At 44.9% G+C, this 27,300-nt stretch overlaps 1 protein-coding gene across 6 annotated transcripts in view; it reads left to right on the top strand.

Annotated features, from left to right (window-relative positions):
* The window catches only part of LOC119165290 (uncharacterized), a 205,031-nt gene that overhangs the window by 89,933 nt on the left and 87,798 nt on the right, over positions 1 to 27,300 (top strand). For 5 of the 6 annotated variants that reach the window (XM_075871423.1, XM_075871418.1, XM_075871422.1 and 2 more), the window contains exons 18-26: positions 204 to 235; positions 1,387 to 1,431; positions 2,320 to 2,421; positions 4,869 to 4,965; positions 7,331 to 7,409; positions 9,235 to 9,579; positions 9,943 to 9,976; positions 12,763 to 12,853; positions 13,941 to 14,008. In XM_075871423.1, the coding sequence (XP_075727538.1) occupies positions 204 to 235; positions 1,387 to 1,431; positions 2,320 to 2,421; positions 4,869 to 4,965; positions 7,331 to 7,409; positions 9,235 to 9,579; positions 9,943 to 9,976; positions 12,763 to 12,853; positions 13,941 to 14,008 (893 nt within the window). The remainder of the gene's footprint in view (positions 1 to 203; positions 236 to 1,386; positions 1,432 to 2,319; positions 2,422 to 4,868; positions 4,966 to 7,330; positions 7,410 to 9,234; positions 9,580 to 9,942; positions 9,977 to 12,762; positions 12,854 to 13,940; positions 14,009 to 27,300) is intronic. The other variant, XM_075871420.1, reaches the window with a different exon arrangement.

Here is a 27,300-nt window from a genome sequence, read left to right as displayed (position 1 = left end):
TGATGAATGTTATATGTAGGACTGTGTTATACTTGAGGAAATGGGGCATTTTTCTAATCCATTCAAAAAATCGCAGATTCGATGGCGGGCTGGCAAAGTTTTTCGTGTGTTCAGGAAAATAAATTTACTCCCACCTTTAGCATGCAAATGAATTGTATGCAGTGGTCGCCTCTCTACAGAACTTGAAGTGTGCTGTTTTTCAGGGGCTGCGTCAGTACTGGCTCTGGCTAAACAGGTATGTTGACTATGTATGTTTTCGTCAATAACAAATGGTGTAGGTACTTCATACCTGCTACATGTGTTTACCATGATAGTGGTAATGTTATTACACTGCTTGAACAGTAAGGAACATTACAAAAACTGCAAGTAAAAAAAAGCAGTGTTGCACCTATTACTGCAAAAACTAAAAGCCAATCTGCAACAACCAGTGTGCTTTGAACGGATATCAGTGACTGTCTGTCAGCTTCAGCTTCGAAATTGTGTATCTCTACTGTCTCGCTACACTAATGTCAAATTATTGTATATAGAAGGTACCTTATGAATAAACTGTATTCATTCACCAAGCTGTATTCATCTGCCTTGTACAGCTTTGCATCAGCCACTTATCTTGCTTTGTTAGGAATAAAAGATCCTAAGTGTTGCTTAGTTTCTGGAGTAAATCTCTTAGTTAGACCACCTATTAACCAGTGGGCAATGGTCTCATGCTGTTGTCAAATACTCTCGGTCGCCATGAAAATTCTTCAAAAAAAAAGTGCCGTATCTAAATACCTAGAAAGTTATATTTTCACCATGGCTCTGGCTTTCTGTGCTAGCTGGTCGTACATTTATGTGAGGCGCACACCTTTGTTTGTATGGCTGCTTCTACGAACTGTTGCAGCAGCTATCGTTCTGTGCTTGCAAGCCTCAAAGCTTAATTTCATAGACCACATGACTTTTCTTTCAAGTCATTGAAGTTGTAAGTCTGTTGCAACTCTGATAAAATTACTGATGAACACTTATGATTGTTAGAATTGGTTTTAATAAACAAAGCAAGACAAGGAAAAGAAACTAGAAATCTTGCTGATGACAAAGCAGCGATAGTGTTCGATGGTGAATGATAGGATGAAAAAGAAAAGAATGATAGGAATTCGCTTGTCGCATGAACCCTGATATTTATCAATGCGGGATGTTTTGACTCGATTACTTTCCTTTAAATGTCAAGTAAAGAAGCGGGGGCCTCACTTCACAAAAATTTGCAAATTATTTATTTGCATAAGTGGCAAGGAAAGAATGCTTTGCCTGCTTGTTTGGCAAGTTGAACAGTAAACAGTTGAACAATCTTCTGCCATTGTAGTTGGAAAATTGTTGATGATTCGGCTTGCTTACTTTTTATTTTGGCTGTTACAGGACAGACAGTTGGTGTCGGCCCTGGAAGATGCTAGCCCCGAGTCTGTAAGTGCTTTGGGTGCCATCTTTTCACAGACAGCTTAACAAGCCTGTCATTTTCTCGTGACGCTGTGGTCTAATAGCATCATCTTAATACCATCACGTAATATGAACAGTCTTCACACTTGTGCAGTCACATGGAAGGATTGAATGCCATTATCCCTCTTTCTAGGCCTGCATCGCCTATGATATTGTAACTTCCTTTTAAGTGAACTGAAATCTATCTGCATGTATATATCTAATTCACTTATGGGCAAGGTGATACTGTAGTTCTGTATAGGTCAAGCGAAACCGCAACACAACAAGAATTGTTACAGCTAGCCACGAAGAAGAAACGGTGCATTATATTATACAAAAAAGCGAAATTCCAAGAAATGATCTGTTGTAACGTTTTTATATGATGAAAGGCTGAAAATGAATCGCTGATCCAAACCAATGTATAAGTCTGGCGTCAGCAAACAAGCAGAAGACCACGAACAAATAAGCTTTATCAGTAGCTGAACTGACTGCAACCATCTTCTTCGTCCCTGCACCAGACCAAGCGTCCTCACACTGTTTCAGCGTTATTGTGACGGACACATATGCGTAGCATTATATACGATGCCAACTCATAGTTTACGGCTTAGAATCCTAAAGTAATGGGCTGGCCATTGTGGCAGAACAGAGCTAACGAGACATACAGGAAAAAGTGCTTTGCTCTGTATGTTCGTCCCCTTGGATCAGTATTCTGTCACAGTGTTCATGGACCAACTAGCTGGTCACTACAGAAAGTGGAGAGGGTACACTGTTTGTGGCCTGTCATATGATTTCCATGTGTTCGAGATCTTGCTTCTTCCCACAAAGGCCTGGCATCATGAACGCACCAGTGACGTGCCTTTCACGTACCGACCACAGGCTTACTCTTTTCCGGAGGACGTGGTCCGGGAGCAGATCCAGCTGGAACTGCAGACGCTCAGGGCACAGATCACAAAAAGCCAGGCTGTGCTCACTTACCTCGTAAGTCTCTTCGTTATCCAAGAAGCCTCAAAGATATCTACATTCCTACATCGTAAATTTCATGCATTTAGCCTTGCGTTTTGCTACATATGGTCAATTTATCATCACACATAGGATCTTTCTGCTGATGTGTTGACTTGGTCAATTGCACTCCTTAATTATTTTCCTTGTTTGAATTGAAGGTTACTTCATGTGTAACACTTGCCTTGTATACACGATTCGTTATTCTAGTCACATATTTCAGTTTATATTTCCTGCCAGCCTGCACAACCGAGTCAAACACACTTTGTGTATTTTCTTGTACCATTTTAACAGAACTTGTAAGGAAAGGTTAGATTTCTTCATCGATTAGATTTTTTATTGCTTACGATTTTCATTTCACATGTGCAAGTACTGCCTTGCGCTACTACGCCCATTGACTAAATAACCATCGAGATAATCATGGAATCTTATGATGCGATTTCGTGCACAACTGAAACATTAGATTTTTCTGGAACTTGCTTGGGCGCTAACGATAGCGCTGGAACATTCAGCGGCACATGTGCGAATGCCGCCGCGCGTTATTGCTTCTCAGTTTGTCGATGCCCAGCTCTCCGTACGCCGCTATCTGTGCCAGTGTGTATTGCTGTAATTTGATTTTCCATTTATTGGCCACCAGTTGGGCCAAATAAACAGTTTCATCTTGTACGTACTGACTACCGCCCTCATCAGTGTCACGACTGTAAGCTAATACCATTCAAAGCCCTCGTAAAACATCAGGTGTAGGCAGCACAGTGAGCAAGATGTGAGAGAAATGGCTACACATTTAACAATGAAACGATTGCTGCAGTGACTGCTGGTGAGGTCTGCAGTGCTATGTGAACGATGACATTGTCGCGCGTTTGTCTTCAGCTAATGTTCAATTTGAGTGGCAGTCAGAGCAACCGAGGGACTCCGCAAGCGACCACTCGGCTCTGGCTTAGGGCTATTCCGCCTGATCTGCGACTGAAATACAACAGTGTCGTTGGAGCAAGGATGAAGTGGAAGATCTATCTTTTGTTTGACATGTGTCCCAGAGTACCTTGCATACACTTATTCATTCCACTGTATAATTCTGTAGAATCTCCAATCTTGCATGTCGGACTGAGAGCTGTCGCTGTCAAGCAGTGGAAACAATGCCGCACAATTTGCCAACTCGTCCGTGTCAGTCGCCGTTACCATCAAAGCCGGTGACTCCCTCAAGCTCCGGTACACTCCGTTTTCTTTGGCGCAGCGAATCTCCTGCCTTCAAAGCAATTCCACTCTGAATTCATTTCGACTTTCTCATTGGGAAGCTTGGCTCCCATCGTCACTGTGTCATTCCAACACACTTTCACCAAAACAAGCAGAAAAATTTGCTCAGACTCTGCCATTGGAATTCAACATAAGTGCAGTGGTTTTCTGTACTTGGATACTTCTTAAAAGGGAAGAAATACCTTCGGCACGGATGACTGAAGTGCAGCAGCACATTGCCTCTTCAATTAAAAAAAAAGCTTTGCCCAACTCGACAGCAATCACCAATGGCAGTGTCACTGACCTTCTCTTCATAACGTCAGTCCATAGGGTGTGCTCATAGGTGTAGACTTGTGTGCATCTCCTTTTGAGGTGGAAATTGTACTGCCTTCTAAAATTGTATCTGATTACAGTAGGCTTTCAGTGGATGGAAATTTGTTAAACGGAACTGCTGCCTAAATGGAACAACCGCCTCCATCACGATTGATTTTATACTTGGATTCTCCATCCTTGTAAGTCTCTCAGTAAACGGGACTTCTGTTAAATGGAACCCATTTTCCTGGTCCCATCAGGTTCTGTTCAACGAGAGTCTAATGTATACTAATTCCTACTTTTGGCATAGTTGGTACCTGCTCACTGCAAAACGCAAGGATGACAGATCGGAGGTACTGCGTTCATCATCCCCCTGTGTTGCAGTGAGCTAAAGGTCACACTTTCTGGCTTGCCTCCCCACTGTGTCCCTTGCTCGTATCCAGCACTAGTTCACCCCAGTGGTGCAGTGGTGGCTCAGCTGCTGAGCTTAAGGCACGGCTTTGAGCCCGGCTGCAGCGATCTTGTATTGATGAAGGTGATATTCTAGTGGCCATTGTTTTATGCAATGCCAGTGCCCATTGAAGAACACCAGATGGTCAAGCCGTAGTGGAGAGGACTTTCTAATAATCACCCCAACAATTATTCTTAGATGGTCAATTTTAGCTCTCCACTACGGCTTGCTGCATAAAAATGTTGTGGTTTAGGCACGTAAAACTCCAGATATCATTACCGTTGCATGTTCCAGCTTTTAGTAGCAGGAGGAGGAGTAATAAATGAGGAAGGACAGGGAGGTTAGCCAGAGCTTTTAGTAGATTGCCAAGTATACGAAACAGCCTGCTCTCTGTTTCGGGTGAGTCACTCAATGCGTTCATCATGTTTTGCAGCAAAGCCGTGGCTCTAGAGTGCCCCTGCCTCTGTCGTCCGAGTGTGCGACCAATGACCGCAAGGCGCTCGTAACGCACCGTGGCTACTCCGAAGAAGGTGCGTCGGTCGCTCTTTGAACAGTAGTTGTCCCACGTTTCACTGTAACTCGCATCGCAAACAGTCATTTCTTTTTGTTGACCCTGAGATTATTTGTGCGCATTTGTGTACAGCACTTGTTCTTGCTATTTGCGTAAATTATGTGGCTAAGAAAGAGCGAGGTACACAGGCGTGTTCAGTGGGGGGAAGCAGAGGGGATGGCTGCATCTCCTAGTCACCTAAAAGGGGAAGGAGGCACAAAGTCTGCCCCATACATTGGCTTAATTGGGAAGGGGTACTTCGACAAATCTTCACCGCCTCCTGAAGGAAAACTTTGGGCACGCTTATGGCAAGATACGTTCAGGCTCCAATGAGTTAAACCCCTTGCATAATAAAGGTGCTTTCATTTAAGGGGGGGACGTGGCAATGGAAATTGTAAATTTGGTCAAAATGTTCAGTTTTTCAGTTCATTTTGTTTCTGTAAACCTGTGGTCATATTTTACATCATTGTGTGGTTTCAAATCAAAATAAGTAGCAGAATTTGAGAAACAAGCATTTTACTCGTCGGCTTTCGTCAAAAGCTATATGAAAATTGGACATAGCAAAATGCAAATTTGAAGCTTTTCCTTGGCAAAGTACCACCATATTGGTGTCATCATAAAGAGGACAGATTGGACCTCAAGATAGCCACAAAGATGCATTTCTCTAATGAAAATTAAAGCCAGCTTCCTTGTGAGTTCTGGTTTATCAGCTTCTAGCTCCAATTTCTTTGAGCTCCATTTCCTCAGGTTTTATTTATTGAGCAGTTGCTGTCAGTCATCCCTGTGTCGTTTCACAACAAATTAAGCTATAGCCATTCCATTTTTAGAACTTGTATTTTGAGACATGGGTGAGCGCCGTAAAGCTGTCCATATTTGTGTGCATATCATACAGACTTTTGTAATTAGCTTTTTGTAAGAGTTGCTGGTAAGGCAATATGTCCAGTACATTCCAGAAAAAATTTTGTGTGCTTATTGAAATAATAAAAATAAACCAATAGCATTACGGCACAAAATGGACCCTTGTAAATAAACTTATGCAAAAATTCTGAGGAACTTGTGTCTAATTAGCTAATTAATATTAGGGTGACAATGAGAGTTTATCAAGTGTCATGACTGAAAAGTTACTTTAGTTAGCTCAAAACCGATTTCAGTTTTATCAGCACAACAAATGTCATCTGCATGCCGAATTTCATCATTTTAGCTTCATAAATAACAAAGATAATTTTCATTGCCATGTCCCCTCTTAACTTCATTTCGTAGCACACCGTATAGCGTGTAATCACTTTACATACCGTAATCACTTTAATACCGTATAGCGTGTAAGCCATGTGAGAACTGTCGCACTTCTTCGTTCGCATTAGTTCAACCAAAAATGAGATAGCACTATGTTTGTAATCTGGGATTTGTTTCTGTTTATGATGTAACAGCACAATAATAACTTCAGCATTATATTTATTTACAAGTTATTTTTAGTTTGGTTACTACAAAAATGTGACTGAATGTATTTGGACAATATTTTTGTTACAATAGAATGAGTACCTTGGAATAATGTGGTGTAAGTTTGAGACATTTACAAACAGGTCATCATAAGATGTGCCAGACAGAGTTAACGCTGTATTTCCCAGTATATCAGACACGTTGTACTGTTTTGATGCCTTTAAATTCAATTTTATATTTGGGAAACATAACGACCTGTAAACTAATTTTTATGTAATTGTTGAATGCGAGTGTATGCATGCATTAAATGGACACTAAAGGGTAATCATGAGTGAGTTAGAGTTTCACATTTGGTCTTTATCTTCCTGTGCCTGCACAGTCACCTCCTGTTCCCTGCACCCCACCACACCCAGATCTTCAATCAGGTGGTTCAATTCCTTGTGTTCATGCAGTGTATGCATGCATTAAATGGACACTAAAGGGTAATCATGAGTGAGTTAGAGATTATAAATTATCTATAGAGGACTTCACTTTCACAAATTTTGTCATCATAGAATACTTATTAGAAGAGGTAGCGAAGGTGAAATTCTCAGGTTCGAACTTTTCAGCGAAACTTAGTATGTGAATAGGCATATTTTCACCCTATTTAAACTCATGAAAAACTCATGAAAAAGTGGAAGCAGCATTTATATTTATTTCGCACATTTCCTTGCTTACAAGCATTTTCTTGCGCTAGGAATGGTGCTATTGATACTGTAAAATTGTAACCATTAGTATGAAAGAGATAGTTTGCTTCTTGGATACCCATTAGAGCTTTTACCTTTTTTTTCTGTTGTAAACCCGAGTGATGTTAATGGATACTCGAAAAGCAGGCGAACGATATCAAAGTGCCACTGTTCTTTCTGCAGGTGTTCATCCCGATGACCGCCACTACGACACCTCAGAGACGCACCGTTCCAGGAGGCCTTCGGGTTGCCAGGCTTGTGGGTAAGTCTGCCTACTGTATGCCTGTTCATTACAGCGGGCTCTCTGCAAAGACTATGTTTAATATGGCCGGCTTGGTACTTGAATTCCGCACTGCAGTATGCCAGTCTGTGAATTGCCGTCCTGTTATGTGGAACATCTTTTGTCAGTCCCTTCAATTTGTGTTTAACGGGATCCATCAGCACTTTGTTCCTTAAAGGGTCACTCGCCAGGCAGCGCTTAGGAGCAGTCGATGGGAAATTATGTATGAAAACTTGGATGGTACCTCATCATTTGACAACTGCCAGTTTCGACAGAAAACCTTAAGCATTGTTAAATTTTTTATGCAAAATCACTTGCTCATCATTATTTTACTTTTGACCTATGCTCTACGGCACTCGACAGTTTCACATTTGGTCTTTATCTTCCTGTGCCTGCACAGTCACCTCCTCTTCCCTGCTCCCCACCACACCCAGATCTTCAATCAGGTGGTCCAATTCCTTGGGAAAACTGGCCTGGAAAACTGGCTGTGAAAGCCACCCCCCACGTCCTCTGCTATAGGCGCCGGTCTCCTGTTCTTCTCTCCTCCTCACATTTTACTCTCCCCATTCCACTATGCGTGCTCCTTTTTAGGATAGCAGAAATAGTTTCTTTTCCTCTCTTCCTATTCCTGCAACCACTCGCGCCGTGTCAGTGCAATGGCGTAAGGTGCCCGGGGTGACCCCTTTCACGACTGCTGGTGGTTGTTTATGACTTCGTTGAGCTACAAAGCTAGGTTACCCAGCATATCATCCTGAAAGATCGATTTTGCCCGCTAAAATGAAAGACGTTCTCAAACTGTACTCGAAAACAGAATTTTAGGTGAAATAGTGGTCGTATAGGCACTGATTTTGAAATAGGCACTTGTAGGCACTTGTAAGAATTTCGGAACAAACTTCAAAAATAGGCATTTATAGGCACTATAAATACAATATGAAAAATTAACTCGAATCTGCATGTTACACCGCATATGTCGTCGAAAGACGACAGTCTTGCGTCTAGAGAGAGTGAACAATACGGTTACTTGATGTCCTGCACAAAAAAAATTGGTGAATGGTATTCTGGAGGCGCTGCGTTAGAGCGCCTCGAGCGTGTAGCGGAGGCGAACGAGAGGAGGAGGAATAGCATCGAGGAACGTTAGACACGAGCGCTATCTGACAGTTCGAAAACGAAAGAAGGTGTGCACGCCTGCGGAGAAAGATTCGTGCTTGTCTCGGAGGTGATAAGGTGTAGCACCACTGTGCCACCACCGTGTCGTCTTAGCAAAGCATTGGAAGCACTTACTTTTTTGAGCATCGCGTTGCACTGTCAGCGCAGCGCGATAAACACTACGGTCCTTAGAATTACTTCTGTGTGCCTTCTCTAGTATAAAGGCACACATAAAAAACATCGACGCGTTGTTATGGTGCCTCAGATATGCACAATTATTGCTTTTTAATTGACAGTTACAAAAGTATGAACGCTGAATCTTGAGCAATATTAATATTGGTGGGCGCTGCGGATGGAGTTGTACGTTTAGTGCCGTTTGAGGTATGGGTAAGGGTGGACAAATAGACAAATGTTCAGGCAGACAGACCAATATTTTTTTGTCGAAGGTTCCCAAGAAAGACTATCATCTTTAAAACCCTCCACAATCTTTAATTCAAGCTCGTATATCAAAGCGGCATGATGGGAAACAAATCAGCATTTGCCTAATATCTGGTGTCTAGTAATGACTGATTGACTGTGCTTATAAGAAAGTTTGAGTGTTCATCAAAATAAGGTAACATGGCCATTTCAAACAGACTGTGTGCTTGTGTTTTGCACGCAGATGCATTGGTCGCTGCCGAGGCCGTCACGCGGGTCGCTTCTCCAGCACCTTCTCGTGCCCCACCCTATTGTCGCGTGACTCGCCGGTGGCAAGAGGGACGCAGACCGAACAGGCAGCAATGACGAGGTCTTGCGACTGCCAAACAGAGCCCTTGGCTGCTGCCGAGGTACCGTACGACAGGGTTGTCATCGAGCATGAGGTGCCCATTGAGATGCAGACCGCGGCGGTGCTGGACTCGACGCCACCGTTTCTGCGCCATCGGAGCAACAGCTTTGTGTGTGCCATCCAAGGAGGGAACGCTGCCGCCGCAGAGGCGTTCGACAATAGTGGAATCTCAAAGGAAAGGTGAGTATTTGCTGTTCGTTTGTACGCTGTTGAGGAAGAAAGCTAGCTTACTCGCATTTGTGAATTACCCTTTCAAAGTGTCATAAGCACTGAACATGTGCGGATATTTATTTAAGTGCACAATGGTTATTTATTTAGCGACATACGTTTATTTAGCGACAAAACTATTCACCACTTCGTTAAAACTGATTATTTGTTATATCCGGGTTTGTTATAACGAGGTTTTAGTGTAGTTGTATGTGATGTGAGTGACGGACGTATATGTTGTGGTGGCCTGCAAGTTTGTAAGCTTGTTCTTGTTGTAATGTTATAGCAAAATTATATTCTTTCGCTTTATGCAGCTCTCTCTTCTTTTCCTTTCAGCAGTACAGCTGACAGTGGCAGTGCCAAACTACCGGTAAGGGGGATCACTATCTTGTAGTTGTATGCAATGTTGCACTGTATCTGCTTCCATGGGCCGCCCATCAGTTCTATGCTCTTCAGACTATCAAGTGCTTGCCAGTTCATTATTCATCATATAGTATGCACGTATGAAACAGCCATTTGGCACATATACAGGTACAATGCAACATGCAGCTTATTTATGAAGGAAAGGAGTAAATTCAAGGGCTTGTCTTCTCTGTTACAGGGTACGTTATTGGATTTAACTGTAATGCACATGTGAAGAAAAAGAACTGAAAAAAAAAATAACTGAATTCCTAATATTGAGTTATTTCTTTGTGCACTTTTTTATATTTGTTCTTTTCTGGCTTGTAAAAATTTTCATTCGTTGACCTTCAGCTGACAACAACCTTCTCTAGTTAGCACTCGGGGACACAGGTGTTAGGTGCGAAAAATTGACTAAACATACCAGTTCATGGCATGTAAACTTTCTCTTGATGTGAACTTTCATAACCGAAGAGGCGTGCACCGTTTCTATTTTGCTGCTACAGACAGCCTTGTTGTGTACGTGGTTTTGGTTTCGTACTCATTGGACTCAGTTTGCAAAATTGGGTTTCTGAATGGTTTCATGGCTTTGCAAAGTCAGCCTCCAATGTGAAATTCGCTAGGATCGCTTTGAAAACTCGAAATACCGGGATATCTTGGCCTGGCCCAACACGGCACGTTACATCAACTGTCGCTTGACAGCTAACTGCGGGGTTTCGTTCTCGCGCAGCAGAATGTGTGCTGCCGCTTTTTCCAACGTTTACTGTGCAGAAGGGATTGTTTTGTTTTCAGCCACATTTTACGCTAATTTTTCAACACAAAAAAACACTGTTTTGTCCAGCATCTACAAAACCTGTGTGCAAAAAAAAAACGAGACTTGTCTCCCGCAAGAATTGGTGCCTGTGCCAACGTAGACCCTTTTCATAATTTACAAGTGCGCTTCTCTGCGCTGCATATAAAAACAAGTAATGATGCCACCTGTAGTGCTTAATGCGGAGAGGCGGTCCTAGTTGAACGTGCCGACGCTTGTCTGTCATGAGTGTTTATATGAAGTGAGGAGACTCAAGATTTTCAACGTCATTGCGTAAGCAAACTATGCTTAAACAGGATATTGGCACTGAATATATATTCAGTTCTGAATATTTTACTCCCTGTAACATCCTTTTACGACATGATAATAAACTGATTGATTGATTGATTGATTGATTGATTGATTGATTGATTGAATTGTAAACTGCCGTTAGTTGTTCAAACTGCATAGCAGAAAAGCTACTTTTACAGTTTTGAAAAGGGTCTTTTGCCACGAACTACTCAATCAGCACCTCCTTTATCTTACAATGCTAGTGCAAATGCGTGCTTTTCAAGGGTAGGTGCCGGTCCACCTTAGTTTCAGGGAGTGGTCGCGATGTGGCACGATATGAAGGGTAGTGCTGTTCGCATCACATGTACTTCTGAGGGCTTTCCCCTGACGATGTGATAGACTGTTTCTTAATACAATATCATACATCTGTCAGATTTCTTTCTTCAAGCTCTTTCTTTGTGACTCAAAGCAATGGCACTGATGGATCACAGCGCTCTTAAGGTCAGCACATGCAGTTGCGTTGCCGTGACTCTTCCCCCTGGGTTTTCCGCATAGCACCTCGAACGATGACATGCTATCTCAAAATGCTGTGTCTTTTGAGAGAGCCAGCGTGACAACTAAAATATGAACGCGGTTAATTCAAGACACCACCCTGATGATGAGTGGGGCGAAACGTCCGTCAGCCTGTTTGCGCTTCCATCTGTGCCATCTGTGCGTGCGTCCGTCTGTCTGTCCGAGAGTCCGTCCATCTGTTTGTGCATCCATCTGTCTGTGCGTTCGTCCGTCCGTCTGCTAGACTGTCTGTGCGTCTGTCCGTCCGTGCATCCATCTAGTGAACACTCCGAGTACCGCCATCTAATATCCCCTGGTGCACATACCCGCTCTAGATATTTGCCCATCACCTCGCGAAGGCTAGGTGATGGGAGAGAATAGGGAAGGGCTAGAGGAGAGCGTGGTGAACAGCTGGATCGGGCACATCTGGCTGGCATTGATAAAATAGAGGAGGGGCTGACTCTATGGTGCAGAGGAGGATAATGGATAATCTTCATGGCAGGACTCCCTTAGCAAAGAAAGCACGCCTGTGTGCACCACATCAGTTGGCCTTCAACTTTTGTGGAAGCAGTATTGCAGCAGCATGCACCGCGATTTGGAATTGCATAGCTGCAGCTACTCCAATGTCCATGTTGTGTGCTTGTAGTCATCTACAGAGGATTTCTGAGCATTGCAGTTTATAGTACCTTAACAACAAAGTGGAAGACGACATGTAAGGTATTGTTGATTCCACTGTGGTTGTATAGAACACGTTAGAGATTTTAACTTGTATATTTTTTTCATTCCTTACAACACAACTCGAAAATTTGCAGCACCCTCTGTAATACCAATCTAGCCAAAGAAAATACTTTCATGTTCCCATCTCATCAGAATGTGCTTAGAAATGCTCTGCTACTTTTTTTCCTGTCATTTTGCTTGGAAGAATTGGAAGAATTTCATATTTGATTCGCACTCAAATTTTAATGTTTGAATTAGCTTCGCACCTGGAATTTCGCTATTTGTACAGCTCTTCTTATACATTTAAGATGAAGCAATTAGAAGTCGGTGGAAAGGTGGGGATGAAGTCACATGCTTCGAGGCATCGAGTTGCCTTCGAGGGTTTTAAATAGTGAATCGCTATGCAGTTGCCAAAGTTGACATTCGAGGACTTTGACGGGCAGCGCAGGGATGGTGATGAGCAGACCCGGAAGGCAGCCTTGAGGAAATGCCTGCTTGGTAAGTAAAGGAAAAGGGGGATCACCACACACCGCTTATTGCATCCCTGTTGCACATCACATGCAATGTCATTTCCAACGAAATACATTTGTACATTGCCGTCACTTGAAAAAAAAATTTAATGAAATTTAGTGAAAACTTCAAGTGAATCCACAACCTTTAGCTCTTTATGTAAAACCAAATTCATAGTCTCAGTGCACATTGCATACTGATTGATTGATTTATTGCTGCTGATTCATTGAGTATTGTTGACAGAGTAATATCACATTGCTAATTAAACAGCTATTGGTTTTTGTAATTCATACAATTATGAGAGAAGCCAAGCACATTTTTTCAATGCATCATAAAGCTGCCTTTCATGTCATTCTACATTTGGCTCTTGGCTGAAGTTATCTTTTGAGCAGCTGTTGCATATTGTGACACTGTCAAGCATGTGCATTTAGACTTAATTTTTTTATTGTACGTAGTAGGCATAATTATACGAGCGTCAAGTGCAGGTTTCGTAGCTTCCCACCTCCTTCAAAAGCAATGTGACATAGGTGGCTATGGTTGGAGATCAATTAGGATGACACTTTGTTCTTGCAATATCATGTGGGATGTAATGAAATCAAGTTTAGTTAGTGTTACTTGGTTAAAATAACGTTACATTGGCAGTGTGATGAGGACCCCAGTAACACACACTGTTGCCATAACACCGGGGCATTGTTGCCTTCCAATGTTGCCCAAACATCGCTAACGGTCATTTTCAAATGCATTCTCACAACATTCAAAAGGGGTGTTAGTGCAGCGTACATTCAGTGCTGTGCTGAAGCTCAGATTTCTGCAACATTCGAGTAACCTTATTGCTACATACAGCAGCATTGCTCAGACATTCGCAATGCAGGTTGCACATTCTTGCTACATTCAGTAAACCTCGGAGTAACAATTTCATCCAGCAACACTGACAAATCTTTTGCCAATGTACTTGAACACTCCAACATCCAGGTATTGTTTGCAGAGGCAAAATAGCGAAGCTTTTGTGTAGCGTTCTCTTTGAGAGAGATCTGCACAAAAGCCCTGATGCGAGGTCAACCCTTTTGTTCTTCAGAGGTGGGACGCAGTGTGGCCATGGACTTGGATCAGCCAGACGGTTCGACGGGTTCACCACGACCACGGGTGTGTATTGCATGATTGTCTTCCTCTTCTTTTTTTCCAGATTTTTATGCAGGTGACCCAACAGGTTGACTGCTTGATGGTGAAATGCTCCAAGCATGTTGTTGAATCTGGGAAATTAGCTTCTCACAATCACCCGCCATAGTTGTCTAGTGGTTATGGGGCTAGTCTGCTGACCCGCAGGTTGCATTGTTAAATCCCAGCCGCGGCGTTCACATCTTTTGATTGATTGATTTGTGGGGTTTAACGTCCCAAAACCACCATATGATTATGAGAGGTGCCGTAGTGGAGGGCTCCGGAAATATCGACCACCTGGGGTTCTTTTAGGGTGCACCCAAATCTGTGCACACGGCCCTACAACATTTCCGCCTCCATCGGAAATGCAGCCGCTGCAGAATTTGATCCCGCGACCTGCGGGTCAGCAGCCGAGTATCTTAGCCACTAGACCACCGCGGCGGGGCGGAGTTCGCATTTTCGACTGTGGCGAAAATGCTTGTGGCTCGTGTACCTAGATTCAGCTGCACGTTAAAAAACCCCAGGTGGTCAAAATTTCTGGAGCCCTCCATCATGGGTTCTTTCATAATCACATCGTGGTTTTGGTATGTTAAACCCTAAGAATTATTCTCATAATAGTGGCTTCTAACGACGTGTAAGTATGTGCACTCGAAAGGTAGGTGATTCATTGCAGAGGTTGTTTAAGTATCAGCCTATTAGCCCTTAGCTTTTGCCAATGAGTAAGTCTTCAGGAATAGCCCTTAATGGGCTATTTCTAGAATCATATGAAATGCCAGCATTTTAAGCAAAAACGCATATTTCGTTGAGTCACTCTGAACTCTAGCTTTCCTTGCATGGTTCATCAAGTTAATCCAGTTATTTCGTCTCTATGAATTTCTGGTTCATGGTAACAAGTAATTCGGCTTTGGAAGTGTCGTGGTATACATCTCTAAGACACTTCAATGCTTTCATGACACTTGCATGACGCCGCGTGAGTCAGGCTTGCTAAGTTGTCAAGTGTCTGGTTCTGCTGCTGATTAATTTCTTAATGGTACTCGATGGAAAGTTGTTTGATATGAGCTGCAGTTAGAGAAACAAGCAATTATTGTTTAGAACACAAATCGAGATAACCAAACTAACTGAAAAAGGGATCATTTCATTGGCTACAATGAACCTTGCTTTTCTTTTTACACATGGAATAATGTATCATTATTTCTTCAAAATCTAAAGTAAAAGTTTCTTTTGGCCCCACGCATTAGGAAAGTGAGCAAGCATATGATCTCGATCACGTGACCCTTCACTGGTAAATTTTCTATACATCAGCGTTGAAATGCGGTACTCATTCTGTGCAAAACTGCCTTAGTCGTTTCAAATGTGGTGATTGCAGTGGAAAAAAGTCCTGTTCACAACACCTGTTAATGGCTGTTTCGTTTCATATGGGTGGCGGCTTTCTGCAACTGTCACGTTGTGCAAGGTTGCTTTATGCCGGTCCTAGTCATAGTGTTGCGTTTGGCGGGCCACCCTTTTGCCGCGGCCTCCAAAACGGAAAAAAGGCAGGTGCCTCATTTTGTGGAGATAAGGAGCAGCGCCAAGACGCACTGCTGTTTCCTTGTGCTGGGCGCTGCGTAGCTGAAATTACTCTACGGAGCACCGCTGTCCTTCGGGTCCGCGCAGAGATGTGACACGTGGCGTCTTCATGCCCCGGTAGAAGCCACAATGCCGAGCTTCTGCCGATTATTAAAGCATGGGTGGTCGGCCTGAGCGGCGAGATGACAGACTCATTTCACCTCGCTCAAGCAAGATTCGCCGGAGGAGGCAGCATCGCCGGGACCATACACGTGTTTTGTTTGTGTATGAGTCTTTGTTGGGGGAGGTGCCGGCATAATGACCCTCGTGTGTGCTCTGGGACATGTTATTGGGCAGTGCCGTATGAACCTGTTCCGCAATCTAGGGATCTGGGGAGGTGAGACTGTATTTAATCAGCCCTCGCGAGCTGCTGAGTGTGGTTCACGGAGCTTGTTCAATAGACAGCCTTTTTTCAATGTAGAGCTTCGGGCCAGAGAGCCCATTCCATGTAAATATTGTAAATGAACCCTCTCTACGAAGTTCAACCTCCTCCTGCCTCGGCATCTTGATCCCGGATCTCTGGTGCAGCGAACTCCGGTCGCAACAGTAAATAGACATGATGTGAAATATGTGTTAAAGTGTTCACGCGATAGTGTTAAAACAACTTGTTGCACAAAAATGCAGCCGACGGCGTCATTAGTTATGAGCGAAAAATCTTCCATCTTTGCGTGACCGAAGCATTCAAAAAGATGCAAATAAAATATATAATAAAAATGCAGGTATCTGTGGGGTTTGAACTCTAGTCGTTTGTGTGGCGAGAGGGTGTTCTATCACACAGCGACACCTCTACTTGTGTATATAGTGGAAATAACTTCCTCTGCTTGTAAAACGCAGTGGAAGTAACTTTCATGTTTTACCACACAGGCGTCCTGTATACCTGCTTCACAAATACAACGTGAACTATTGCCGTAATAATGTGTGGTACAAGCGTACATTGCCATCGGTCATCAGAAGTTGTCATTATCATAATGACTTCACGGCTTAAAGCCAGTCACCCGCTACAAAAGGCACACACGTTACTGCACCCTGGTACACTTAGTGGTTGCATAGGAAGTTTGAAAATATTTCATACACTGTGTTTGAAGTATGCACTAGGATCAGAATATCGCTACCACATTCAACTCTTAAAGGTGAAGCCAAAGTGACTGAAAAAACTTTGATACAGTTGCTGCGGAGAACGAAGTTATACAGGACACAAGAAATAAAGTGGACAGTACAAGTGCAAACTATCAATAGAGTGTGCTGATAGTTTGCATTTGTACTAGTTTGTGTATAGTTTGCACTTGTACTGTCTTCATTCTCTGCAGCAAACTACCGAAATTTTTTCAGTCACCAAAAAGCCTAAGGGTCCCCCAACTTTGTTAATTTTTCATGAATGATAGCAAAGAGCACAAGTTGTTTTGTAACCTTTAAAATGCTTTCTGATCTAAATTCATTCCGAAGTGTGCAGCAGTGGCAATAGCCAAAATTAGTTCGTCAGCTTTTTAAATGCATGGTCGGCTCGGCGCAGTGGGCGGGTCGTGAGCAGAAAAGTTACTTCATCCCCACAAACAAGGTGAATAATTTCCAACTCACTGGTTGATTGCCCCCGACTGTTGCGGCTATAGAGAGATCAGCCGTTTTTCAGTGTGTGAAATTTCATACGCCATGCTTATAATCAATTCACGTGTCATTTACCTTTGTTGTTCATTCACGTCACATAGCACCAAATTTTGTCTCGTCAGGTAACACCAATGTGAAGCTAGCGAAATGCCCGCAAGCACACTGAGGGTAGCATATAGTCACGCTTTACATGACACACATATCATGATTATCATGTTTGGACATGTCATTTACCTTCATTGTCTATTTAGGTCGTGCGATACCAAATTTGGTATATGGGAAGCTAGTAAAACGACCACGAGCGCACTATGGGCATAGCATGCAGTCATGTTTTACATGACACACATGTCATAATTATCATGTTTGGTCTTGTCGTTTACTTTCGTTGTTCGCTCGCGTCACGTAATACCAAATTGAGTATATGTGAAGCTAGCTAAACGGCCGCGAGTGCATCATGAGCGTGAGTCATGTTGTTACATGATACGCATCTTATGATTATCATGTTTGCACCAGTCATATAGCTTTGTCATCCATTCACATACTGTAATACCAAATTCGGTATATGTGAAGCTAGCAAAACGACTGTGAGTGCACCATGAGCATGGAGTGTAGTCATGACTTGCATGACATGTATGTCGTGATTTCCACATTTGGATCTGTTACTTATCTTTGCCATGCAGTCATGTTCAGTTTGGCAATATGTCGTGTAAATGAAACCACCGCAAGAGCAGCAAAACCATGAAATGTAAATCATGACATGTCATAATTTTCATGTTATGACTAGTCACTTATGCTCGTCATTACGTACAGGCTGGTCCACAGTTAATGGAAACACTTGCGTGTAGAGCGTGTCTGGATATTGCTTTCTTACAAAAATACATGACAGATTTGCATAGGATTGCTGGTGGTTCACAGCTGTGACTCTTCACAGAATAATGCCATGTACGAACAATGTTCGCACATGCACTTGCCGTTAGAGGGTCAGCAATATGAAGTGTGTTCGCGCGAGTGTTCCGTTTAACAGTGTACTGTACTGCACATAGCGACAAGTATTGTCTGACTGGGTCTCTACAGCGTTTTTTTTTTTTTTTTGCAGTGCCTATTAGTTATCGCGTTGGTCTATACCCCATAAACTACCGCGGCCGAACGAGTGAGCGTCGGATACGACCGCTGTTACAGCTGCTGCGCTAGGTACGAACGGTGTTTTAATATGTTTGCGTCGATGGCGACGTGCTTTCACGTGCGCACGTCGCGCCCTTTTCTAAAGATCTGTCTTCGAAATAAAATTTTAACTAAGAAGAGCGGCGCCTTTTTTTTTCTTTTTCTCTCGCTCTTGGCGCCAGTCGGACAACTTGCAATGCTCGTGTTGAAAAACTTCGTCGTCGTCGCTCACAGCTGCCGCCGGCGTAGAACCTGTCGGTTCTTTCTTCCTTTCTCCTTTCTTCCGTTCGTCTTCGGCCTTCTCGCTGCTTTATCTGTACGCTTCTCTCTCTCTCGTCTTTCTCGTTTTCTCAATCTTTGTTTTTTTCTTCTTTTCCACCGCACTTGCAAAATCCTCGGGGCGCTTCCTTTCTGTCAGGTCTCGATTCCCTCCACCTTCAAATAGCATCCGTCTCGTCGGTGTGCGAGGGCGCATAAAGAATCCGTATCAGTCGCCGCTGTATGTGTATACGTTTGTCGAGCGGGGCACCTCCACACCGGCGCAGTTCCGAAGCGGTGGAAGCCGGCGTGACTGGCGCTACTGTCACCGCCCACCTACTCGCCGGGTGTCTATCGTGTTCCATCTTCCAAAAAAACCATGGCTCGTCGCAAGCAGAGCAGGACACGCTACCAGGTTCCCTTGGACTTGAGCGGGGTGAGTGGCTTTACTTTCGCTCCCGCTCTTAATGAAAAAAACTCGCAGGATTCCCTACGCATTCGCCTAAGACGATTCGAAGACGAAAGCTATAACTGCTTTGTCTGTCAGTTCATCTATTGATGCTCACCCGACACCCCCATGGAAATGTTTCTGCTCCTAACGTAGTCTAGTATGGCCTTCAGGATCGGAGATGCTGCAGGCTTTCAGCGCCTTGCCAGGTTTGGCCTTGCCTCCGTGATCGGCTCATTTTTTACCACGTGAACGTGTCGTGTGATGCAGTCCTCGTGTAATGTTACGTTGCGAGACGTCATGGTGACGTCACTAATTTCGGTTATCCGGGACGTGATAAGGTGATCCCGTCTTCGAGGTGATGTTTCGCACCATTCTCGTTGAAGCTGGCGAAGTGGAACGCCGATAATCAGTTGTCGCGTTAGATGAGGCATCTAAGGCGTTTGCCTTGAAAATGCTTTCGCCTTCAAAAGCAAATCTACTGTCGGGTGCAACCTTAGAACAAATGCAAGCTCTGCCCCGGCAGTCATCGCTGTGGCACCCAGTGAAATTTGGCCTTGGTGTTTCGTCCAATCGCATTTGATCTTTTGGGTGACGTCATGCACTTTTCGCGTAATTGATGCACTGGTGGTGCAATCGTCGACACTTGTTCGTGGCGCTGGTTTTAAGTCGAAAACTAATGTCCTGGCACATTTCATGAGATTCTGACACCACTGCTTAGCCGAGGGACAAAGTATGTCCCTCGGCTAAGCAGTGGAACAAAGAAGCTTTAGATTTCAATAGGCGTGATGTTTACATTAGCGTGGAGGTATACACCTTTTCACAGGAAGGAAAAAAACAGCGCCATGATGGGCTGTGCGCGGGAGTACAAAGGGGCGCAGCGTTGCCAGTGCATTTTCGAGGGGACGCGCCAATTTGCACAGCCCAAGAAGGGCTATGGCGGCGCCCAAAGAGGCATTTATGAAAAGGTGAATAGTATACAGTAGTATACTGAACGCTCCAAAGAAATAAGCCAGCTTGCGTGACATGGGTGATTGACAAGTGCCCCAAGGTTACGCGGGCGTAAGTTGTACTTTATGTTGTAACAGACTATATAGTTTACAGACGGGTCATATGGCATGCCACTTGCGGTAATTGCTATTGATTCAACGCGAAGTGACTTAAGTACCACTTAAGTACGGAGGGCCACGTTTATCGCCTGTGGCGTGATTGACTACTGTGTCTTCCTGTCCGCTGTCATGAGCTACCGCGAGGGCCGAGGAAAGGAAGCGCCGGGTGGAGGAGTGTGTTGTTTTGGAGACCCAATCGTTGTTTACCTCCGGCCGCAGTGCGGTTACGGGTTTCCGTTATCGCGAAAAAGATAAGAGGTGGTGCAGTGCGGCGCCGTCGCACTGCGCTGATCGCGTTGCGATTGCTGCTGGAATGTCGGCGCCGGACGGCCGTACGTTGCGGACTTGTCTGGTGATTTCGCGTTCGATAGATGCACGACCGCGCCTTGTGCTGAAGGAACGTCTGCGGTGCGTCTACCGTGCATAATTCGTTCTTTTAACGGTACAAAACGACAAGGCAGAACCGAGACAAAAAGATGCAAAACAGTCCAATATGGCGGCACCCAAACCCATATCCGTACAATATTTATAAATGGAAGGCAGTTCACACGCATCACGCTTGGAGTGGTGGTGGCCGCCTTAACTGCGGCTCGTTTTACAACATCGACGCGACTATGCACTTTGAGCAGTTCAGTTGCAGCCACTTACAGAAACACAGGTGAGATGCGTCTAGCGTGAAAAAAAAGGTGTATTGCAAAGACAAAGTATTTGAGAAATTCGGTCCGTACGACACTCCCGTGGGCGGATTAACTGTAGATCAGCATAACCTATATAAACACGCTCGTGCACACATAAACCCGACTGCCTGCACGCCATGGAGGCAGTGCAAAACGTATGGCCTCGATTGCGTTTATTGCACTACAGTCATCAATTAAGGGTCGTTAATCCTACCACGCTTCTCTGTGCTCTCCTCTCTAGATTCTCTCCCTCGCGTGACCTGTCTATCACGCCGCCGACGGCTATGTATATACCGATCATTAAGTTTGCGCAGGTGCTGTCCTACCTGTTTCGGTATCACCGTTGTATACGCCCATGCCCCACCTCTTCCAGCCTTCACTTGCGCAGGCACGCACACTCGCACGGGCACACCTAAGTTGCACGCACGTATACAAGTGCCTTACGGTGATCTCTGTCTGTACCGGAGGGGGTTGTTCGATTCTGCCGGTCTACCAGCAGGTGGCACCGCCGGAGGGGAAATTCAACGCGTTGTCTTGTGTGTCTGTTCATTTCTCGCTCTCGATTGCTCAGGTCGGTGCGAACTTACGGGGGAATTCCCCTCGACATTCCGCCAACCCCCTTTTTTTCTATACTGCCGGCAACTGCGCGGCGTGCAACCGCCGGCAAAAGCCGCACTCTGAATAAAAATCGCGTCGTGGTCGGTATACTGGCTTTCGCGTCTCCGCTCTTTTTGACGCGTCTGCGTGTGCATATTATTTATGTGTGTTGAGCGTACGCGCGTGTTTATCTATTCGCTCGGGCCGAATACGCGTCCATGGCGTGTCATTCTCCTCGCGGCGACGTCGGGCTCTTTTCACGCTGTTCTGACGCCTTCGTAGTCGACGTCCTTTCCTGGACGAGAGTGGATGTGCTTCGAGGGACGTTGGATTCGCGGGCTGCGTGTCGGGACTTTGTGCTGCGCGCTCCTTCTTGAACGGCCAGCGTGCCTTTGATCTCGCCGCGTGGCACGTTGAAAGGCTAGTGTGCCTATACCGCTTTCTTTAAGCGGTACCGTTTGGCAGGCTCCATGTGAACTCTACTGTGGTGCTTCGGTGAACTGCGGTTGAGAAGTGCGATCGGGAAGTTTTTTCTTTATTTATCGTGTGCACGTGTCGTGGCTGCGCGTGGTTGATCGTCGGACGCACGGAAGGCCTTCGCAGTGAAGCCTTGGCTCGGCTGCCGATCAATTACCTCCATCTCGAAGAAACGCCGTACATAACTGTTATATCTCGACTTCTGTGTCGTGTTTGCCGGCCATCTTCGACCGAACCACTCTTCGTGTGGTGTGCTTTGAGTGACTGCCGTGGTCGTCAGTCGTCTTCAGGTGAAAAGCGGTGACAGTTTTCGCGTGCCATTCGCGCTCTTACGAGCTCGTAGTACACCGCTTGGCGGCGTGCGACCGCCGCGCCGCCCTGGGGACGAGACTTGGAACAAACGGTGAGTTCGTTGCCCGACGTTTCTCCGGCGAACACTGGTTCCCGGCAATTACGTCTGCTTCCATGTCGTTTGCAAGAGCGGCCTGCGGTGATCGAACGCTATTCCATTGCAGAAGTAACGGGTGGGGGGATTCGAAGTGAATGAATCGCCTATGTAGATGTATTGCCAGCTGTAGCGGTCACAGCAGGTTTTCTAAATCTTTTGTATGTACGTTTCATTTATATTATGCATTTTTCTGTGTGGCAACAATCATATACGTCTATCGGTTTGTTCGTCCATTCATTCATGCGCTGTTCTAGCCTATTCCTGCGATGTACAAATGGCTCTTTCGCCAAACGAGGGTCTGTCGCATTGTTTTGCCACTTTGACTGTATATTATGTGCAATTAATTCTTGCCCGTTGAACTCAAATTTATAAATTCGAATTGGAAATAACATTAGCCGACGTTTCAAGATTACCGCTTCCACCCTCGTTCTTGGGCCAGCTGCACTTTACGCGTGCACTGCAGGCGCACAGCCGCCACTCTCGCCACGTTAGACCCGTCTTTTTTTTTTTTTAGCCCGGATTTGGTGGAAGCCCTATACTACTTGACATTCGAGGCAGGCTCGCAACACAGGCGCACTGCGATCGCCGAGTTACGAGGGCTGTAATCTCATTCGAAGATTCGAAGGTAATTCTTGCTTTTTCTCCTTCCGTGGCTTCTTGCCCTTTGGCGCTGGAAAATACGGTACCGGATGTGCGCGAACAGATTTGATTCGTGCAGAGAGTCTAACACTGAACAATATGGTCCGTGGATCTCTATAGGAGTGAATATATGGTTGGTGTATCTGAAGATCCAGTTCGAGTGGTCGTCCAGGCTGGGCGTGATTCGCCGTCGTGGTCCAGTGGTTGAGGTGTTCCGACTGCCGACCGGAAGGTTGCGGGATCGAATACCTACCGCGTCACGATGGAGGGAAAATGCTAGAACCCCGTCCTCCTCGTTGCACCAGTGGCTAAGGCGCTCGGCTTCTGACTCGAACGTTGCAGGTTTGACCCTGGATGTGGCAGTCGCAATCCGATGGAGGGGAAATGTTGCGATGTAGAGAGAGAGAGAGAGAGAGAGATAAAGATGCAAGGAAAGACAGGGAGGTTAACCAGACGCACATCCGGTTTGCTACCCTGCACTGGGGAAGGGATGAAGGGGAGAAAAGAGGTTTTGTTTGCGATGTGAGTGCATGTTAAGCAACACCAGGTGGTCGAAATTGCCGCAGCCCTCCACTACGGCGTCTCTCATAATCGTGTCGTGGTTTTTGAGACGTAGAACATAAGGTGTTATTAATATTGAAATGCTATAGAGCCCCGTGTGCGAAAGCTTAGATGTATACGTTAAGGAGACCAAGCTGTTCGAAAATTGCAAAGCCCTCTATACAATGGTGCCAGTCGTAATCATACGGTGGCGTTGGACGTAGAACCCTAACAGTTATTATTAGACGCCTGTTGCGCAAAGGTTGCGGAGACTGCTTAATTGCTCACCTGGGCAAGTCCATAGCAAGCGATAGCAAGCGTTCCAATCCAATTGTTCCAATGGGCATGATTCACCTTATTTATTTTCCCTTTTTTTCTGTTTGCTGCTTGTTTATAAACCAGTAATGAAAATGAGTTTTGTGGAAACTCTACAGGCGGCGCTAGAGTTGAGAAAGAGCAAATAGACAACCAGCGGTCTGGTACACGAAGCTGTCAGTCTGTAACAGTTGCCACTTTACTGTCAGTCGTACCTGGTTTAATAACGGACGAGTGGATTGTCTTCGAGTGACTCTGACAGTGATTTCTGCGACTCGGGCTGCGTGCAGGGCGCAGATTTTTCAAACGAAGTCAACTCGGTTGCTTGTGATGATGCCGATTGCGGGGATGCTGGCTTGCTGGTGCTGCCTGACGAAAATATTTTATAGCTGTTGTCGGGCTCCAGTGGAGCAGCGGTCATCGTGCACACCGTGGAAGCGAAAAATGTGCCGTCCCTTTTTGGGTATCACCAAAAAAATTAAGGGACCCTAAAGCTTTGCCTTTAAAGGTTTAACGCAATAGCAACGTCCTGTTCTATAGTGCGTACTTGAAACACTTTTAAGGGACCCTAAAGCTTTGCCTTTAAAGGTTTAACGCAATAGCAACGTCCTGTTCTATAGTGCGTACTTGAAACACTTTTAAGGGACCCTAAAGCTTTGCCTTTAAAGGTTTAACGCAATAGCAACGTCCTGTTCTATAGTGCGTACTTGAAACACTTAGGGCATGAAACCTTTTCGCACTTGCAATGCACCCACTGCGTGGCCTTACGGGAACAGGCGCAGTAGCGTGTGTGCATTTTGTAGTGCACGGGGACCGGCTTTCTGAACCGCGAAGTCCTTATGGTTATCATATGTTCCGACGCCCGATGGCAATGTATACTTGTACCATGCATTATTGCCGTTATATTCCATGCTGTATTGTGAAGATGTTATACAGGATGTGTGTTTATAAACCACAAAATTTACTTTCGCTGCATCTTCAAGTAGAGTATGTTATTGTCGCTGTATCTACTAGTACTGAAAATCCCTGGAAAATCTAGGGACAGTCCTAGTGAGCTTCCCTCTCTTTTTCACTCTTCTTATTCCCGAGACTTTCTTTTCGCGAGAGAAAGCTGCTTTCTCGTCCGTTCCTCGGTGATTTTGCAACGTATACACGTTCGTGTTGCAATGCTCCGCGTCCATTTATTTGCGCTTGCGTTCGGTACGTCTCCGGACGCGTTTGTTTGCTCTGGCCCGCCGAGTCTTATGCAAAACGGTTGGGTGTTCAATAAAAAAAAGAAAATCGTTTGGGCATTCCCGAGTATAGAAACAGAACGTCTAGAGGTCTGCGTTGCTGGGATGAAAGCAATATATTAAAGGGCCGACGGGGAGTCGACTTCATGATTTTTCTTTGTATTTATTTATTTATTTATCTGTTTCATTTCTAACTTTCTTTCTGTCTATGCCATTGGCCCGTGTGCATAAACTTAGGTGCACGTTAAACAACACCAGATGGCCAGCATTTCCGGAGCCCTCTACTATACGGCGTCTCATGATGAAATCGTGGTCTTGGGACGTTAAACGGGATATTGTTCAGATATCTTTATTTCATTGTTTTTTTTTTACTTTCTTTCTCCGCATTTAAATAGTGTTGAAGCGTAGAGATTTGGGGGAATTGGTACGGTCCCATTTTGATGGCTCGATAGCGTATAACAATAAGTCTAAACAAAGGACTGTTCATATGTGTTCCTTCTAGTGTGTGTGTGTGTGTGTGTGTGTGTGTGTGTGTGTGTGTGTGTGTGTGTGTGTGTGTGTGTCAGTCACTGAGAAAAAAAATAATCGAAATGCATGAGTGTTTCGTGGTGAAGCAAAATGCGGTTATGCGGGTGTCGTTGGACCACTTGACCCGTACCGTCCTGGTACACTATACCCATTGGTACGAAAAATGTGGTAACCCTTCTTCTAGATGCGTGAAACGTATAATGTGAGAATTCTTTGGGAGGTGCGTGTGATAGGAAACGCGGCAAGCAAGTGTATATATTGGAAGTTTTAGACGCCAGAAGTTTCTCATTTTTCGTTCTATAAACGATGTTCCAAAACCGACCGAACTGTGACGGTTTACCGGAAATGGGTGGCAGGGGGGTGGCACTTTAGATACGTTTACCTTGCGATGTTGTTGTTTTTGCATCTCTTGAATAGATACGTTGACTTACAATGCTGATTCGTTTTTTTTTAGCTTCGACACGCAACTTTTTTTTTTTCTTCTCGCAAATGTGTACTAGCCGAACCATCCTTGTCGACTGTCGGTTTCAGCAGGAGCTCAACTCGCACAAAATCGTCATTGTGACAGACCACGGTTCAGGTTACTATTCGTTCTATGCGAGAGCATTTATTCGGCCACCGTTGCCGGCTTTTGCATGTCTCTGTGTCTGTCCATGATATTATATTGCAAGGTCGCATAAGATTATCTTTGATCAGGTTACTTGGTGTATTCAGCAAAGTAGGCCTCTATAGTCTACTTTGCTATGGGGCAGCTGGTACCTTATCCGGGACGCATAAACAAGTGTAAAAATCAAGATGCATGAGCCCTTCGTGGCTAAGAAACTGGTCTTTTTCTTTCTTTCTTTCTTTCTTTCTTTCTTTCTTTCTTTCTTTCTTTCTTTCGCACTGCGTAACGCTCCCAGCTGACGTTTCCGTCCTAACTGCCACGTCATTTGTGCTCGTCTGTTGACCCGCAGATCGGAAATGAAATGCCGGCCGCGGTAGGCATACTTTCGGTGGCGACAAAAATGGTGGAGGCCCGTATACTGTATGAAGTCGGTGCACGCCGAAGAACACCAGATGTTTGAAATTTTCGGAGCCCTCCACTACGATGTCGGTGGCTCGGAGGGCTCTGTGGAGAGCTCTCTTCAAGAGGCCGTAGACTGTGTTGAAGTCTACATAAATGAAATGGGCCTCAAGCTCTCGCCAGCAAAGTCCGAACTTCTCTTATATCGACCCACGAGACGGGGACCCAAACCCAAAAACTGGCAACCACTGGCTGACATCGACATTAGGCTGCACACGGCATCGGGGCAGCGTATTCCAAGGGTGGACTTCATACGCGTCCTGGGCATGATTATCGAGGCTAATGGACAGAACGGCCGCACGATCGACCGTCTGACTTCTAAGGCGGAAGGGGTCATCCGACTAATCTCGCGCATTTCCAACAGTCGGGGTGGTCTTCGAGAGCACAACCTCCTCAGACTATTCCAAGCATTCTTGATGAGCCACATAAGCTATGTCGCATCTATGCACAGGTGGCAATTCCATGAAATAAATAAATTGAACATCCTCATAAGGAAAAGCATCAAGAAAGTTCTTGGCATTCCTATGCGTACGAGCACTGAGAACCTTATGAAACTTGGAATCCACAACACGCTTGAA

Source organism: Rhipicephalus microplus, chromosome 8 (assembly GCF_043290135.1).
Source record: "Rhipicephalus microplus isolate Deutch F79 chromosome 8, USDA_Rmic, whole genome shotgun sequence".
In the NCBI taxonomy this organism is placed as follows: Eukaryota; Metazoa; Arthropoda; class Arachnida; order Ixodida; family Ixodidae; genus Rhipicephalus; species Rhipicephalus microplus.
Note: the sequence above shows the minus strand (reverse complement) of the source record. Positions and strands in the feature narration are given on the sequence as shown.